The sequence below is a fragment of the Meleagris gallopavo genome, chromosome 6 (genome assembly GCF_905368555.1).
Source record: "Meleagris gallopavo chromosome 6, MGAL_WU_HG_1.1, whole genome shotgun sequence".
Lineage (NCBI taxonomy): Eukaryota > Metazoa > Chordata > Aves > Galliformes > Phasianidae > Meleagris > Meleagris gallopavo.
The window spans coordinates 38,336,504-38,351,902 of record NC_139409.1 but is presented as its reverse complement, the minus strand read 5'-3'; the positions used below and the strand labels follow the sequence as shown (position 1 = coordinate 38,351,902).

The window sequence follows — 15,399 nt, the reverse complement described above, 5'->3', positions numbered from 1 at the left end:
AAATACAATAGCTTCAGCATCTGTAACTGTAGCTATTGCCCCTTTAATTCTCCTTCCAAAAGACTTTACTGGAGTATCTTGGTTCGGATCCAAAAAGAGGATTCCCCCAATGGGCTCCTGGCAATGAGAACATAGTTAGTAATAACCTCAGTGAGATCACAGTCATTAGTCAGTAGTGAAGAAGAGGTGTCAGTGGTGCTTGAGGCACTTGTTGGAATCAATTAACATGGAATCTGGGTTAAAGGAACAGGCATAGGTGCCAAAACACTATTTCCCCTCGCCAGTCAGCGATAACGGTACTTCACAGGAGATCTAAAGCTACATTTGGAAATACATACTTTATCTTTCTGCAGATTTTCAGTTGTTGATGACATTATCATTCTGACCAACTTGAGCAGAATATTTCTGGGGAAAGAATAAATTCTGGAACTATAGGACAAGGTGTTCAAAAGAACAACCTCTGAAACCAGAGAACAGTAATACAAAAATCTTTGGGGGCTTGAGTTCGGCATTTTTATTAACCCAATACTTGCTTTTCTGTCAAGGAAACCATTTCCACTCTGCTTCTGTAACAGGATCAGTCTTCACTTAATAGAATGTATAATGAAAATAACAGCTGTATTTAAACACATGGCAGAAGCCATTAGACATGGAAGAATTACTCTTTTTCTGGTAAATTGTGGCTGTCCAACAAATTTTATACATGACAGTCCTCATCTACACTGTAAGCCAAATTGAGTCTTGTTTTATCCCAGTTAAGATGCATCAGTTACTATAGTTTCTGGAACAATTCATGTTCCCCTTATAGCCGGGTAAGTGAAACAGAATGGACAGAAGAGAATTCCAGAGCCACAGAGAAAGGATGAGGAGTGAGGAAGGAAATAAAGAAACAACTGTAGAATACTTAATATTTGTAATATCTTTCCAGTCTGTCCTTTTTTCTTTCATATGTTTAAACATCACTTTAGCACTTGATCTGAGCAATACCTTCATGGAAATATTATCAGTGCTGTTGGTGTCATTTTTTCCTGCCTACAGTTTGCAGTCCCATTCTCTTTACTACTCGGGTATTTTCTGAAAAGCGGGTTGTTAGAACCTAATAACTCTTCTGAGACTGTGCAAATTTTATGCCCTTACTGGGTAATTACTACTGGCAGCTAATCAGTACAGACAGCCACCTAGCACAAGCTGCTGGGAAATAATCCCAGTCATTATGCCAGTGGCACGGCTACAGCCAGGCACAGAACAACCAGATACTGAACCAAATAAAACTGAACCAGTTCACACATCCGTAGCAGCTCCTCACTTTGCAGCCAGGTAAACTTAACCTCAGAACAGTGAGAATTACTGCTCTGTAAGGATGCAGCATGACACAGTGAGCTTTAGCACACACAGAGATGGCCTAAAAACACTGAGAGCATCGAGCAAAACCCTGGGCATAGCACGCACCAACAAGGGTATTGTTCTTTTCCAGCCTCATTGATTATCCATTGTTTGAAGGCCCAGATTTGTTACAGGCTGGCACTCAACTCTTGGACAGGAGTTGCTGTGAACACTGGCCTTTTGAGAACAAACTCTACTTAAACGAGAAGGACATGCCATGCAGTGGCCAAACTATGGGCTCATGTGCAGTCCTGAATAGGGCTGCTTTCCAGTTACAGAACACAGGCACATACCTCTACATCTGAGTCAAGGCAATGTCCCAGCAGCTCAAGAGCAGATAACAATGCCCTTTTCAATGCTGCATCTTCCCGAGCAGGAATCCTCGCAGCCCCCCTGCAGCCAAGACGAAATTTGCCTTTAGCCAGCGAGCCTGTCCTCAGCAACCAACATTTGTGGTTCTGTTTCCGATGACTCAAAAGTGTTGTTGTTTAGCTCCCACCCATGGATGTCCATTGTTTATGTCCCTGGATTTGTTACACAATCAACTACATATGCACTTCATTTTGTAGTAACTATAAGTAGCACTTACTTTGCATAAAATATCAGCATTAGAATCAACAATTCTATGTTTACCCCAGGACCCTTTCAGAGCGTGATCAAGCTTCATCCACTTATTGATCATTTGGTTGAAAAATTTAAACAGCTGTTTGCTGTTTCGCCAAAACATTTCTCATGCAATTTATTCAAGCGGGGAACTATTTAAATAGCATATTATACTTTCAGAAGTCTCAGTGTCATGTCAGACTTTCAAGAATCGTTCACGTGCAAGTATGTTGTTTTAATGCAGATGTTGGTAAAGTGCAGAAGTCAGCTCCTTCCTGTCCAACCTTATGCTCTAACTCTGACATAAATCAGTGCTGGACCTCATTCTTCAGATTCTAAATTTTCAATATGCCATTTCAAAAGGAATATATTTTAAATGCATTATTTATTTTACCTGAGGTAATCGTACGTCCTATATCAGTTAAAGTTATCCTGAGAATTCAAAATAAAAATTAACTTCGGAGCTACGAAAACTATGAGGCCTAATCCCCAAAATTTCTCCTCCTTCTAGACTCTGATGTCTAATCAAATTAGCAGTTTATTAGTCCTGCCTTCAGTTGAGGTATTAACAGTTGGGGTTTTCTCTCTCTTTCTCTCTATTCTTCTCACCTCTTCTCATCTGCTTATTCCTGCAATAAAGGTAGAATCCTAGGTTCATCTAAGGATTCTCTTACTGGAAGGCAAGAGAAGTGTTAGAGGCAGAGTACATCAAATACATGGAAATGCAGAAGTAGACCTGCCTGCAAAGCAAGGCTCTCAGTTCATACCAAATTGCCTCTTTTGATTTTCTTAATCCAAAATTTTTTAAATTCTCCTCAGAGCAGATGGTCACTGGGTCCTGCTCACTGAAAACTGTTGATGGCACAGCTAAGAGCTCTGCTGCCTGCAGCAGCAGAATAAAAGACCAGAGATTCCCTTCCACAGGCACCTTCCAGGCACTATGGCCCTCGGTACCATTCCAGGTAGATGCTCCCCACATTAGAGTCTGCCCCACAGCTGACATGGGATTCCGTGGGACACAGCCCCAAATATGAGGTACTCAGGATGGTCTGCGGCCTTGGGACAGACCCACCATCCAACCAGCCACCAGGCACTGGAAACTCTGGAATGTGGTGGTGTCAGCACTAAATAAGCTTTTCTTCAGACCATTTTGTCTGAAGGCACTGAACTATGCAACACGAATCAACATGAATATCATAGAACCTGGCAGCTTAAGAATAAAGATGCTTAGAAGTGGACACGAAGAAGTCGGAATTGATGCTGTTGGGCTGAGGAAGTTTCTGAAACTGTCTTAGCAATGAGTTAGACAAAAAATTCCTCAGCGCTGCCCACACTTTAAAAACCAGAATTTCCGTCTGACATCAAACTCTTGGAATATCAGCAACCACAAGTGAAGGTTTCTCCCATCTCCAAGTGACAAGTTTGTCTGGGATGCCGGTGGCCTGACTTTGGCTCTTCACATCTGCATTACATCTTGACAGGACCATACCCTGTGATACAGCTGGCAAAAGGTCTTCAGTGCTTAGAAACTCCCACTAGTACAGGTCATTGCAATTTTAAGAGTTATCAAGAGAAGCTGCTAATATCAGCAACTGGCAGTACTATTTCCACTTCCTTTGTCCCACTCACCTCAGACTGGTCCCCCTTATCCACTACTGAATTCAACATCAGCTTTTGGTCTTTAATTTCAAGTTGTTCAATGGACTGGTCCCAGGTTATCTGAAAGAACATCTAGATCTCCAGGAAAACAGTGGCTGAGAACAGCTCTCCTGTGCACGGTGGAACTGCCGGCCTGCAGTAACATGTCTGACCTGTGACTGGAATGACCTCCCCACAATGCAAAACTTCCTACCACCAGCTCCAAGAAGGAATCACATTTCTTAGGTCTTCCCTTCACTAAAGTAAAACACTTAGCTACGTATCGCTTTTCAAACCAAACAAAAGTAGGTATGTTAAGAGATGTTATTAAAAAAGAATTCACTCCGAAGATCCTTTCACTCTTCCTGACCTTCTGTTTCTGGAAGATAACCACTTCATCAATGACGGCAGTAGTCCTGTAAATTCACTAGCAGAAGGCTTTCAGATGCTGACACTCAGCTTTGTGGCAGAACACATGTGCAGCAGAGTAGAATTCCCAAGTCAATACCAAGTGCTTCCCCCCAGAGCACTCAGCTCTTCCCCTGCAGAAGCTCACACCTGGGTACCGCTCACAGCGATGTCACGGAAGAGCATTCTGGGAAATGCAGCACAAATAAGCCCACAAAACAATTCAGAACCCTCATATCAAACACTGGCAAATTGTTTTTGAACTAGAATGCAATGTGCCCAGTCCAGATAGGCTTGCTGTTGCAGTAACCTTGGTGTGCTCATTTCCATGTAAATACAGAGAAGGCTCCTCACCTTGGAGATATTTCACAGGGGTCTTTACATCTGGAACGCAGGCATAACGTGAAAGCTCTGGGAGCGCTTGTAAATCATTTGTGCTAAACGCCCTGTGCAAACCTCAGGCATCCTGAGGTTTTCCTCAGTGGAAAACAAAATAAAATGCTCTAATTGGGTTGTGCAAAGTTGCATGAGCAAATCCATACCCACGCAGAACTTTTAGAGGACTTTGGAAGATAAGAACACTGTAACACTGGCTGTTGAAAGTCCTAAGTTGAAGTACCAGCCCCGGGAAAACTCTCATCCCAGCGCCAGCTGTAGCACGTTACCTGAACCCACCAGCTCAGCAGACAACTCCTGCAGCACTCCCTATACCCATCCCTTCTAAGACAGCATTGTTCTCCCACTGTACCATAGAGGAAGAAGTCAGCATGGTGCTCTGTGCGGGACCTAAGTCCTTCTGATTCAAATAATGGAAAACATCGTAGCAGTGTTGAAAAATGTTCTCCATGCGTTCTGGTTTAATAGGAAAAAAAAAAAAAATTGACATTAACATCAATTGTCTTCCAAATCTTGCATTCTACGGTTTCTGCTTAATTTTTCCCACTTAAATGGGAGCTGCACTTTAAAGCACCAAGTACTGTATACTTATTAAATTATAAAAGCCATCTTTCACCATTTCTCTACTCAGACTTTGCTCAGAGGTGGTTTCAATACAGAAGGGTGTGTGGGAGGTAACTTAGGACTTCCCCCAACAAAGCACTGAAGCACGCTCCTAAGCATGACAGCATCCAAGCTGAAGACAGTGGAATGTATTTCAAGTAGTGTACATGTATCAGAATTTTATTGAAGTTCAAAGACAAATGAAAAACAAACATATGATAGACAAAAAAAAGGGAAAAGACAAAAACAAACAAAAAAACATCAATAGAAATGGACAGTACAGCATTGTCTTCTACTGAAATTCCACAGAATTAAGAATATGCTTGCTTAATGCTGCAATGTTCTTTTTGGAGGTAGTGACAAAAAGTAGCTTTATTAGAATATAAATTGACCCACTTCCACTTAGGTGGAAGTAAACTGCTTTCACCTCCGCTGACAATGAAGCTGAATGATAAAACATGAATGATATCAAGAATGATCCTAAAAAGCACATCCTGTCAGTAGAATCACCAGATTCTGTAAGATCTTAGTGTTTAGGAATTTGTAAGTATACATGTCATAAGATCAAGTTCTCTCATTCTTTACAGTTTCCACATAGAGCACTCACACTTCTAAAATGTATCAGCATGCGTAAGAATTTGTTTAGGGGGCAAAAATAGAATGGTACTGTTGTCCCAATCCATTTAGAGAGCTCTTAGATGACATCTCCAACAAATTGGGGGTTTTGTTTTGTGCCTGCACATTTTTTTCCACAGTAGGGCTGGATTTTACTACCACTTAAGGGGGTTTTCCCCTTCTCATCACATTTGTAGTGCCACTATTTCACCAGATATCCAAAATACTTTTGCACTAACAAGAAGCTGGTTGTCCCAGGATAGTATCTACAAAAGACACGTTCAGGAAGGCTTGAAATCTCACAGTACTTCCCAAAAGAAATACAAGCCAAAGTCACTGCAAGCCCTTTGGCAACAGCAAGCCTGGAGAAGCTGATATTCAATTAAAAAAAATAAAAACTGAATTTATCACAGTACTTTTGCATGGCGATAGCTGGGGGAAAAAAAGGTAGCGCTTCTGTTTCTACGTTCAAAATATTCTGGCAAATACAGAAGAAAGCAGTGCAGTTCTGTTAATTACAACATTGCAATGGACTAATTAGTCATACCATCGATAATCAGCCTCCCCCAGCACTCATTCACCTTCAGCCACGCGTCCTTTGCCTTCCTCATGCCCACAGTGGGTACAGCATTACACAGACAGTGTGGCACAGCCAAAAGTAACTACGGAGCGGGGCTTTCTGCCGATGGCAGGGCTTAAATGTTCCTCGTGCCGGCACAACCAACCCATGTGAACGGCAACTGTGGCTCTCCATTGCAATTATTTTGAAGTACTGCATTCTACATTCCATCAAGCAACACGACGCAAGGCAGGAGATCCTAGAAACAGCCACACGCAATGCATTTCGCTGCGCACAGTAACATGCAGTCACGTCAGAATGAAATATTCATAACTCACGGGAGATGGAATTCTGCGTTCATCTCCCACCGTACACAAACCACGGGGTATCGCTGGAAAAACGAAACCCTTGGATCCTCCCTATCGAGCTGTGCAGGCCCTGTTCAGACCATCAGGCTGCGATATTCCCTTGCAATTAAAACAATAGGATGGATACGATCAAACTGAAAACGCTGGAACCGTACCGAGGCAAACGGCACAAAGCAGGGCTCTCCGGTGACAGACACCAGGTTTCCCAAAGCCCCTGCATTTCTCACGCCGATTTCAGCTCCCCTCATGCAAACAGGCGGTCTGACAGAGTTGTTGCATTCATTTATTGCACCGTCGCTCCGCGTTCCTTCGCCGCGTCCCCGTTCCCTTACCCATTTGCAACAAAACCAAACTATAGTAAAACTAGTTTAAGACCCGCGGCTCGGAGGCAGCAGATCGCAACGTTTCTCCGTTTCGCCTTCGCTCTGGGCTCGGCACCTACGCGGGGCGTTCATCAGCGAACCGCCCGGCTGCCGCTCACGCACCGCCGCTCCCATCGCGGCACGCACAACCCCGCTCCCCGCAGCAGCGCCGGCACAGCGCTCCGTTCCGACAGCCCCGGGCTCAGCCCCGCACGCCAGGGACAACTAGCGGAAATGAAGCCTGTGCCCGCAGACAAAAGCGCGCACCGCCGCCGCGATCTCAATGGCAGCCTCCCTCCGTGCCACCCTCCCGACTTTTCCTCCGCCGGGAGACGTCCCCGCACCGAGCGCTGCGGGCTGACCCATTTCCCGCCGAACTCCGCCACCCGAGGCTCGCGATGACACAGCAGGGCCGGAGGGCGGGCGGCGGGCTCCCTCCTTCCCGCAGGTGAGCGGCCCCCGCCGCCGCCCGACCCGCGGGGAGGACCCTCCGGCGCTGCCCCCCCCGCCTCCGCGAGCGAGGCAAACTTTGGCGGCGGCGGCTCCCGGCCGGAACAATGCCCGCCGCCCCGGCCCCGCGCCTCCCCGCCCCGCTGTCCTCAAGCAACCTCCGCCGCCGGCCCCCCGCCTCCCTCTGCCGCCGCCGCCGCGCTCACAAAGGGCGGCGCGGGGCTGCCCGAGGCGGCGCGGCCGGGGCCGGGCGGAGGCGGCGGCGGTGGGGCCCGTTGCTCCCCGCCCCGGGGAGCGCGGGCGGGCGGGTGCGGAGCGGACGTACCTTTTTGTCCTCTTTGTCGCTGCCGTGCCGCCGCTCCGGGTGGCCGCTGTCGGCGGCGGGGGCCGGCTCGGCGGGCTGCCCATCGCGGTGGTGCGGGCGCTGGTGCGGGCAGCCGCCAGCCCCCGCCGCCGGGGGGATGGGCTCCGGGCACGGAGAAACTCCCTTAACATCCATCTCCATCTTCCAGTTCACTGTATTGCGAGACAAAAGCAGGCGAACACTTTCCACCACCCCGCTTCTTTCTTTGGCGTTCCCCGCTCTCTTTTCCTCCTTTCTGCTTTTTCTCGCTCCGTTCCTCCCCGCCTGCCTTTCCCCCTCAGGAGGCCGTGGCACGCATGGCTCCGGCTGCACCGCGATTCTCCCCGCGATCCTCCCGACTTTTGTATCCTGTGTGTGTGGTGTGTGTGGTGTGCGCGTGTGTGCGCGCGTGTCCTTGGCGCGGTGGCCTTCAGCCGCCCCGACTCAGCGAACGCGGACGGAGCCGCTCTCCGCCGCGGAGCCCAACTCACGGCCCCGGGCGGTTGTGGGGTTATCGGTGCCGTCCGTGTCCCGGACCCGGAGGAGCCCCGTGGGCCGCGGCCCTTTGAACAAAGTTGAGCGGAGGCCGGGCGAGGGGGCGCGGGAGGCCGCGGGGCTCGGCCCGGGGAGGCTGACAATAACCCGCTAATGTCAAGTAAAAGTTAAACCTCCCCTTCGTCCCCTCCCCCCAGCCCAGGCAAGCGCAATACAGCAAAGCGAAGCGGTTTCAGACCTGAGCGAGGTGCTGGCGGCGAGCGGAGCCGAGCATTGACCCGGGTGTTGCCTTTATTTTATTTTCCCCTCGCCTCCCCCCAGCACCACCCGCCCTGCAGATGGGGGCTCCGAGCTGCTGGCGGCGGCCGGAGCGGCTGCGTGGGGCTGGAGCTCCCTCTGCTCAGGCTGCCGGCGCCACGCAGCACTGCACAGCGAGAGCGGAGCGAGGAGGGAAACGGAGCCAATTCCGGCAGGGAAGCTACAAGCAGGACCCGCCGCCGGCCCTCCGGGTTGCTCCGCAAAAAAATACAGCCCGAAAAAAATCACACGTGAGCTCCTAAAGCGATCGCGGCCGCAGTGTGCCCGCGGTTACTTCATTCCCCGGGTCGGCTTCCTTCTCAGACCAAAGTTGCACAGCGCAGGGAAAATGCAATCTCATTAAGAGTGCTTTACACCAAACCTGCGGTATCTGAAATGTTTTTGCCCGAGCTGGGCCAACCTTTCAGCAGTCCCCTTCTCACAGGTCTCGATACACCAAGGGAGGTTCAGGTTGGATACTATTAAATCATTTTCTTCTCCAGAAGAGCAATGAGGCAGTGGCACAGGCTACCCAGGAAGAGTCACCATCCCTAGAGGTGCTCAAGTCACGTGTGGATATGGAAATGAGGGACACAGTCAGCAGGCATGGTGTGGGTGGATCAGTGGTTGGACTTCATGACCTTAGAGGTCTTTGCCAACCTTAATGAATGGCAACCACAAACCTAACCATTCCTCTATCAGGACACCCTCAGGTGTCTGCACTTCTAAATTTAACACCATGTGGTCCTGATAAGCAGCTGCTTTGAAAGTTAACTGGAAACCTGTCTGGAGAGTCCACAGCTGTGAGTGCCCCATCCCTGGAGGAGTTCAAGGCCAGAGGAGATGGGGCCCTGGGCAGTCTGATCTAATGGTGGCAATTGTGCCCCAGCAGAGGGTTTGGAAATGGATAATCTTTAAGGTCCTTCCCAACCTAAGCCATGCTATGATTCTGTGTACACGCAATCTATGCCTGATCCATCTGATGTAGGTACTGAGCCCTCCAGCAGGCACTCTGCTTCACAGAGGCACTGAGCCACCCCCTCAGAGCTGATCAGCATTCCCAGGTGTTGCAGGACACATCCTGTTCTTCCCCTTGGGTTCTGTTGTATCCCAGCAGAACTGTTACTGTGGGAACCTGAACAGATGCACCTGAGCGGCTGTAACAATACACTAGGGCAAAAGGCAAGAGCTAATATCACAACAGAAATAAAAATATGTCATGGATCAAACCTGCATCTTAAAAACATACATCTCTAAAGATTCTTTGGTATTTTTCTTAAAGTGTAACAAATATTTGTGGGTCTTACTGTCTTCTCTAATGTCTTGTTGCAAATACGAAGTATTTTTCTGAAGTATCTGTATCTAAAATTGAGGTAAGTAATAAGGCAATCAAGCCATAAATACTGAAATTTATAATCAAATACTTTATACTACTTACAATCATTTATTCATAATCATTTAAAGATTGTCCACTTTTTGGGGTAGAAAGAATTAAACATCCTGCTATATGACAAAGATGACACAAAGATGACTGCAGAATTGGTCAACGCGAAGTGGGAGCACATGTAGGTAGCAAATCACCCAACCCCAGTCAGTCCATGCAGTCACCTGCTCCCTCCACACAACAGGGCCAAGAACACGCACAGGGAACAACAGTCTGGGCTTGGGAGCTTTTCCAGCTTGGCTCAACATACTCCCAGTAGCCCAGGTTGGAAAATGATGACATTGAAGTAAAAGTACAAATATTCATTCACAGGCTGCAACGCGTTCTTACAAGATTACTGATAAAGGACATAGGAACCTTCTCATGATGGGTAATATTAAATAATTCTCTTAGAAAATAACAATTGCTAATCTACCATCTTTGGATCTGTGGAGTAAAATTCAAAGCAAAACCAAACCATCTAAAAATAGAGAGAAGCTAACCCAAATATAAACATTTCCCCATGTGTTCTGAAGCTCACTGGAGCTGGACATTGGCAGGAAACCAAGGAAAACTAATTCCAAAGGGGGGGGCCCTTGACTCCAAAAGCTCTACTTCTAATCCTAGGAATTTTAACCCCCAACACCAACAGAAGCTTCTTAGATGTTTGGAGCAAATGTGATCATGCATAAAAAGAGAAGGGCAGGTCCTGGAGTATATGAAAGTCAACACAAAGATCTGCACTTGACATTTCAAATTAAGACTTTTTTTTTTTTTTTCCTTTTTTTCATCTTTCCCTTTTGTACAAGAAAAGGCTTAGCATGTCCCTGCAAAAATAAAATTGTTACAAATAATTTAACAAATACAAAGTGTTCCCAGCTGTTCTCCACATAGACCAGGTTTCTGACCAGCTGCTATTATTTATTGGATTGCAAGATAAACCTAAGTAGAACGTGTTTCTTCAGGCTATAAGAAAGGTCTAAAAAGTCATCTCAAATTTCCACGAGAGGAACAGTGGTCTTTAGGCCAAACATAATTTGGGATACAAACAGAAACTCCCGTAAACTGGGCACATTGGAAATCTGCACCAGCAAGCTGAGGAGATAAGAAAAATGACCTCCTTCCAATCTTCTCTGTGGCCTTTCTGGCAAGTACCAGGTTCCTCAGATCCAAGCAGAAGGAAGTTAAGTTTTGATCTGAGTTATTTGGGTAAGCATAGAGGGAAGAGAGTATTACAGACCCTAGCAATGCAACAAGCCACACAGCTGAGCAGCTCATCATTATTGCGTAATGGTGAGTTTCCAATAGCTTTAGCTAACTTAGTATGTACGTTGAACTCAAATCATAAGTCTACAGAATAATGTTGGAATCTGCAGTGGATGAATGGCAAACCAGAGTCAACTGTGTCAACTCTCCTCTGGAAGACGATGTGTTGAGAAGCAGAAACCAGGGAGTCTCACTGGAGGGCAAGTCAATCCACACCCGCAAGGCTGTGCTTGTAAGAAAACAAAATCACGTTGAATGCTTTTCAGATGTATCAACAGTGTGAAAAAAGTCAGCACGGATATTTTGCTCTCATTCACTGTGGCAAAAGAGCACACAGTTTAGATTTTACTCTAGAAAAACAACAAATATTACAGAATACAGACTGTCTATTACCACACACAACATGTATTAAGAGTTTTGGAACCCAGACCTATCACTCATTTTTCAAGAGAAATGACATTAAAACACTGCTGGTGAAATCAATACTACAATTCATTAGCACATGCTTCATGCTCCTGCATATTTTGCAGCTGTGGGCTGTGCTATAAAACAGGTGTAGGTGACGGAATAGATTCAAGAGACACTGACATTTTAAAATGGGGAAAGAAAACTTTTCAGGAACAACTGCATTCTTTGTCTCAAAACAATGAAAATTGGTGAGTGATGAGACAATTAAATTACAGGCCACCTATCAGAACGATTTGATGGAAAGAGACAAAGATTTCTTCTCCTAGAATCAAGTTTCATTTTTGCATTCTTATTCTTGGTTATGATCACTTGATAATACACTACAAGGTGCAGGCCACGTTGCAGGGGAATCCTCTATAGTCCTAATTAATAAAGCTAGAAATGGTAGGAAGTTGTATACAAATGATTTGTCTAAGATCACAAGGTAGTTCAGCAGCAGATTAGAAAACATCTATGCCCTTTCCAGGGTCTCTTCTTTGAGTCATTTGTCATTTGTTTCATTTAAAATGTGTCACTTTCCTATGAGCAGATTTAAAATAACTGCTCATAAACTAACTAAATAATTTACTGATGTTTACTCACATAGCAATTCTTGTTCAAATATATTTTCATGTCTTTTTCAAGCATGTATTTATGTTAATATGTATAAACTGAAAATGTTGTATGTAAAATGTGCAAAAATGGATACTGTAAGTTAAAAGGACAGATGTAAACTTCACAAAAAATGCACCCACCACTGTATGAGAGATGCAGCATTTGGCTTTCCAATGCTTCACGTATCTGCTAGTTTAGGATTCACATACCTGCTCTATTCAGCATTTGAATAATTTTGACCTTTTACCAACCTTAGACAATTCTAACCAAAGGTTTCCTGTTGTCAGTGCAAGCTCCTTGGGGCCTCACTCACCACTGTATCTGTCAAATTGCATTCTAAGCTATTTCACTTCTTGCTTCAGAGTTGCAAACAGAGTTGCCTTCATATGAAGACTCTGACCTTATCGATAATTCCCTCTGTACTATACATTTCAAAGTGGCTGACACAGATGTTCATTGAGTCATTTTCCCACCCATCAATCTCTGTTTCTGTTCTCTAAGGTGTTTTGCTGCAAGTATGCAAATCTGGGGGCTCCCGAAGCTTTTGAGATCTATCTATGCAGGTATTTTCTGTCTCAGAAAGTCTATCATTGTATGCACTTAGTAAAGCTATCCTATTCTGTTGCATGGAGATGTAAAGACATGCTGTGATTATTCTGAAAGAGGAAAAGCTGAAAATACTGTTTGAATTCCACCATTCTTTGCAGAGTCTGATATGGAAATTGATACATTACAAGCTGCTTTTTGAAAAGTATCTCGCCTTCTAGCTTTCCACCCACAAATTTGATAATATCGACTCTCCCCTGCATTCTAACATCTTCACTCTCAAATACCGAAGCCACAAAGAATAAATACACAACTCCAGACTTGAGTGATGTTTTTCAGCCTTTTAAAGACTTATCTCCATCCCTTTTTTGGGGGGACAAAAAAATTCCGTAGCCCTCAGGAGATCTCCTGATCTCCTTTTCTAGAAAGCCATAGAAAATAGCACTGAATGCTCATGACTTTCAAACATGAACACAGCTCCTTGCAGTTCATACTCCATATAAATGACAAATAAAACAGAATGTCTCATTCCTCCTTGCCCAAGAGAGCAATGGGCATGAGAACTCTTCACTCATTTTCCAGAAGAATGTCATGGTTTGAACATGGAAGTAGCTCTTCTGCAGGGTGAAGGGCTTTTTATTTTGTTCCAAATTGCTGTGTGAGGTGAAAGAAGCAGCAGCTGTTTCTGCTGACTTTTCAGCAAGTTGGCCTGAGCTCACTGTTGGTCAGGACACTTTCAGGTGTCCAAGGACGTAAACAGGAGAGTAGCACTGTCATACAGAAGTATGTTCCACACAGCCTCAAAACATCTGCATTGCATTGGGTGATACTGCAATCTTCTCAGTTCCTGTGGAAGCCTGGAGCTGTGCCAGTTTGAATAATTTCATCTAGTTTTCATTTGTTTGAAAAGGAAAACATCAACCGAATTCACTTATTTTAGAAACTAGGGAAGAAGGTAATTTATCACTATAATAATTTATAAGCAAAAGGGAGATGCACTTAAACAAGAGAAAATAAATGGTCGTTATTTCTTCATGGAGGTGAAATCATCATTGACAGAGATTAATCCTTCAATGGATACTTCATCCAGAGGCAGGCAGAGGATGGTGTGGATGGACTGTGCCACTGGAGTTCATAATTTCATTAAATGGGCCAGATAGACACTACAAGGACTAGGCCTTGATGTTGGTGTTTGGGTTGGCCTTCAGCTTTTGTGCTTTACCAGCTGATCTGAAGCACACACAAAATGCAGGTCTGCCGCATAAAGTGCTGAGGAGATTTCTGTAAGAATTAGTGCAGGGCTTTCAGTTTTCCATGCTATGAAGTGCCTCTACATTTTATTTCTAATATTTGGGTCCTAGAGGAACAGCCTTAGAACTGGGACATCCATGTCAGGTGCTGATTTATTGGACTGCCTGTCTGAAGTCAACTGTCATACAGCAAGAAAGTGAAGTAGAATATTGTTGGGAAGGTTCAACCTCTACTACCATATCACCAACATCTGCCACTGACATCTTAGGGCAATATAATAAAATAAAAGGCATTACTTTCAGAATAGCCCTTGCACATGTGCAAATAAAGTTTTGAGTTGGGGTAATGAATTTTGTTTAAAACTGCCAAAACTGAAGTCTGGAGAATTTTCTTGACTATGTAAATATATGAGTAATACATGTAGTAGCATCTGTGTAAACAATATGCACAAAAACACTTTCTTAAAACATTTCTGATTTTACTTTTTAAATTATTACATGCTGCTCAATTTGACTTTTTCCAGTTCCTACTCATTCTGTGGCCCTGCTGAGATATGCCCAATTCTCTGTGCTCCTTCTTTAGATTAGAAATACATTCAAATTCACTAAATTTCTAATATAAAATAGCAAGCATGCTTAAACGTAAAGGAAAAAAGTATGCGTAAAACATACATAAGACTAAGTGCAATAAATTACACCTTCTTAAGACTAAAACCTTATAACAAATAAGTTCAAGATTAATTACTCTTCTATTCAACTGCTGGGACTTTAGTTTAGAGTCTCCAAGTTTTGTCCACTGTACAAAGATCTTAATTTGCAAGTGGCTGAATCCTCTGAGTTAGACCGTATTTCTTTAAACAGTATAAATAAAACACTTTAATTAATCTTTAGGACGAAGACTGACTTAGTTATCTCTGCCTAGGATAAACCTCAATACAATAATTACAAGGTGGAATGAAGAACCGGGCTTTGAAAGAGAAGAAAAGTTTCTGAACTTTCCCTTTCCAAAATAATTTTAAATTCCATAAATAATTTCAATATATGTGCATTTTTGAGCTATCAATGTCCTATTAATAATAAAGGTCACATTTTAAATACTTCAGGTTTTGCAAGATTCTGTAAAGTAAAAAAAAAGTGCAGAAATTTTAAAGAAACACTTGCAGTGTGGGGACAACATATATTTTCCAAAAGCAACATGCAAAATGTATTTTTGTTTAAGTTTTCTATCCACAACTGTAGTTAAAATCAGACATATGAACAACTGCTTATGAAGCAAATTAATGAGGATGCATGAGAAAACTGTAAGATGCAAAAACCCAGGAAAATGATGAA

General features: G+C 44.4%; 1 protein-coding gene across 12 annotated transcripts in view; it reads right to left on the bottom strand.

Moving 5' to 3' along the window:
* The window catches only part of RBMS3 (RNA binding motif single stranded interacting protein 3), a 700,434-nt gene extending 691,741 nt beyond the window's left edge, over positions 1-8,693 (bottom strand). For 3 of the 12 annotated variants that reach the window (XM_085226388.1, XM_085226389.1, XM_085226390.1), the window contains exons 1-2: positions 8,462-8,688; positions 7,711-7,901 (exon numbers count right to left, since the gene is read on the bottom strand). In XM_085226388.1, coding sequence (XP_085082514.1) covers positions 7,711-7,890 — 180 coding nt within the window. In that variant the 5' untranslated portion in view covers positions 7,891-7,901; positions 8,462-8,688. Of the gene's footprint in view, positions 1-7,297; positions 7,593-7,710; positions 7,902-8,461 lie in introns of those variants that run through there. The other 9 variants (XR_014883963.1, XM_085226395.1, XM_085226397.1 and 6 more) reach the window with 6 other exon arrangements.
* Between the last annotated feature and the right edge of the window lie 6,706 nt (positions 8,694-15,399).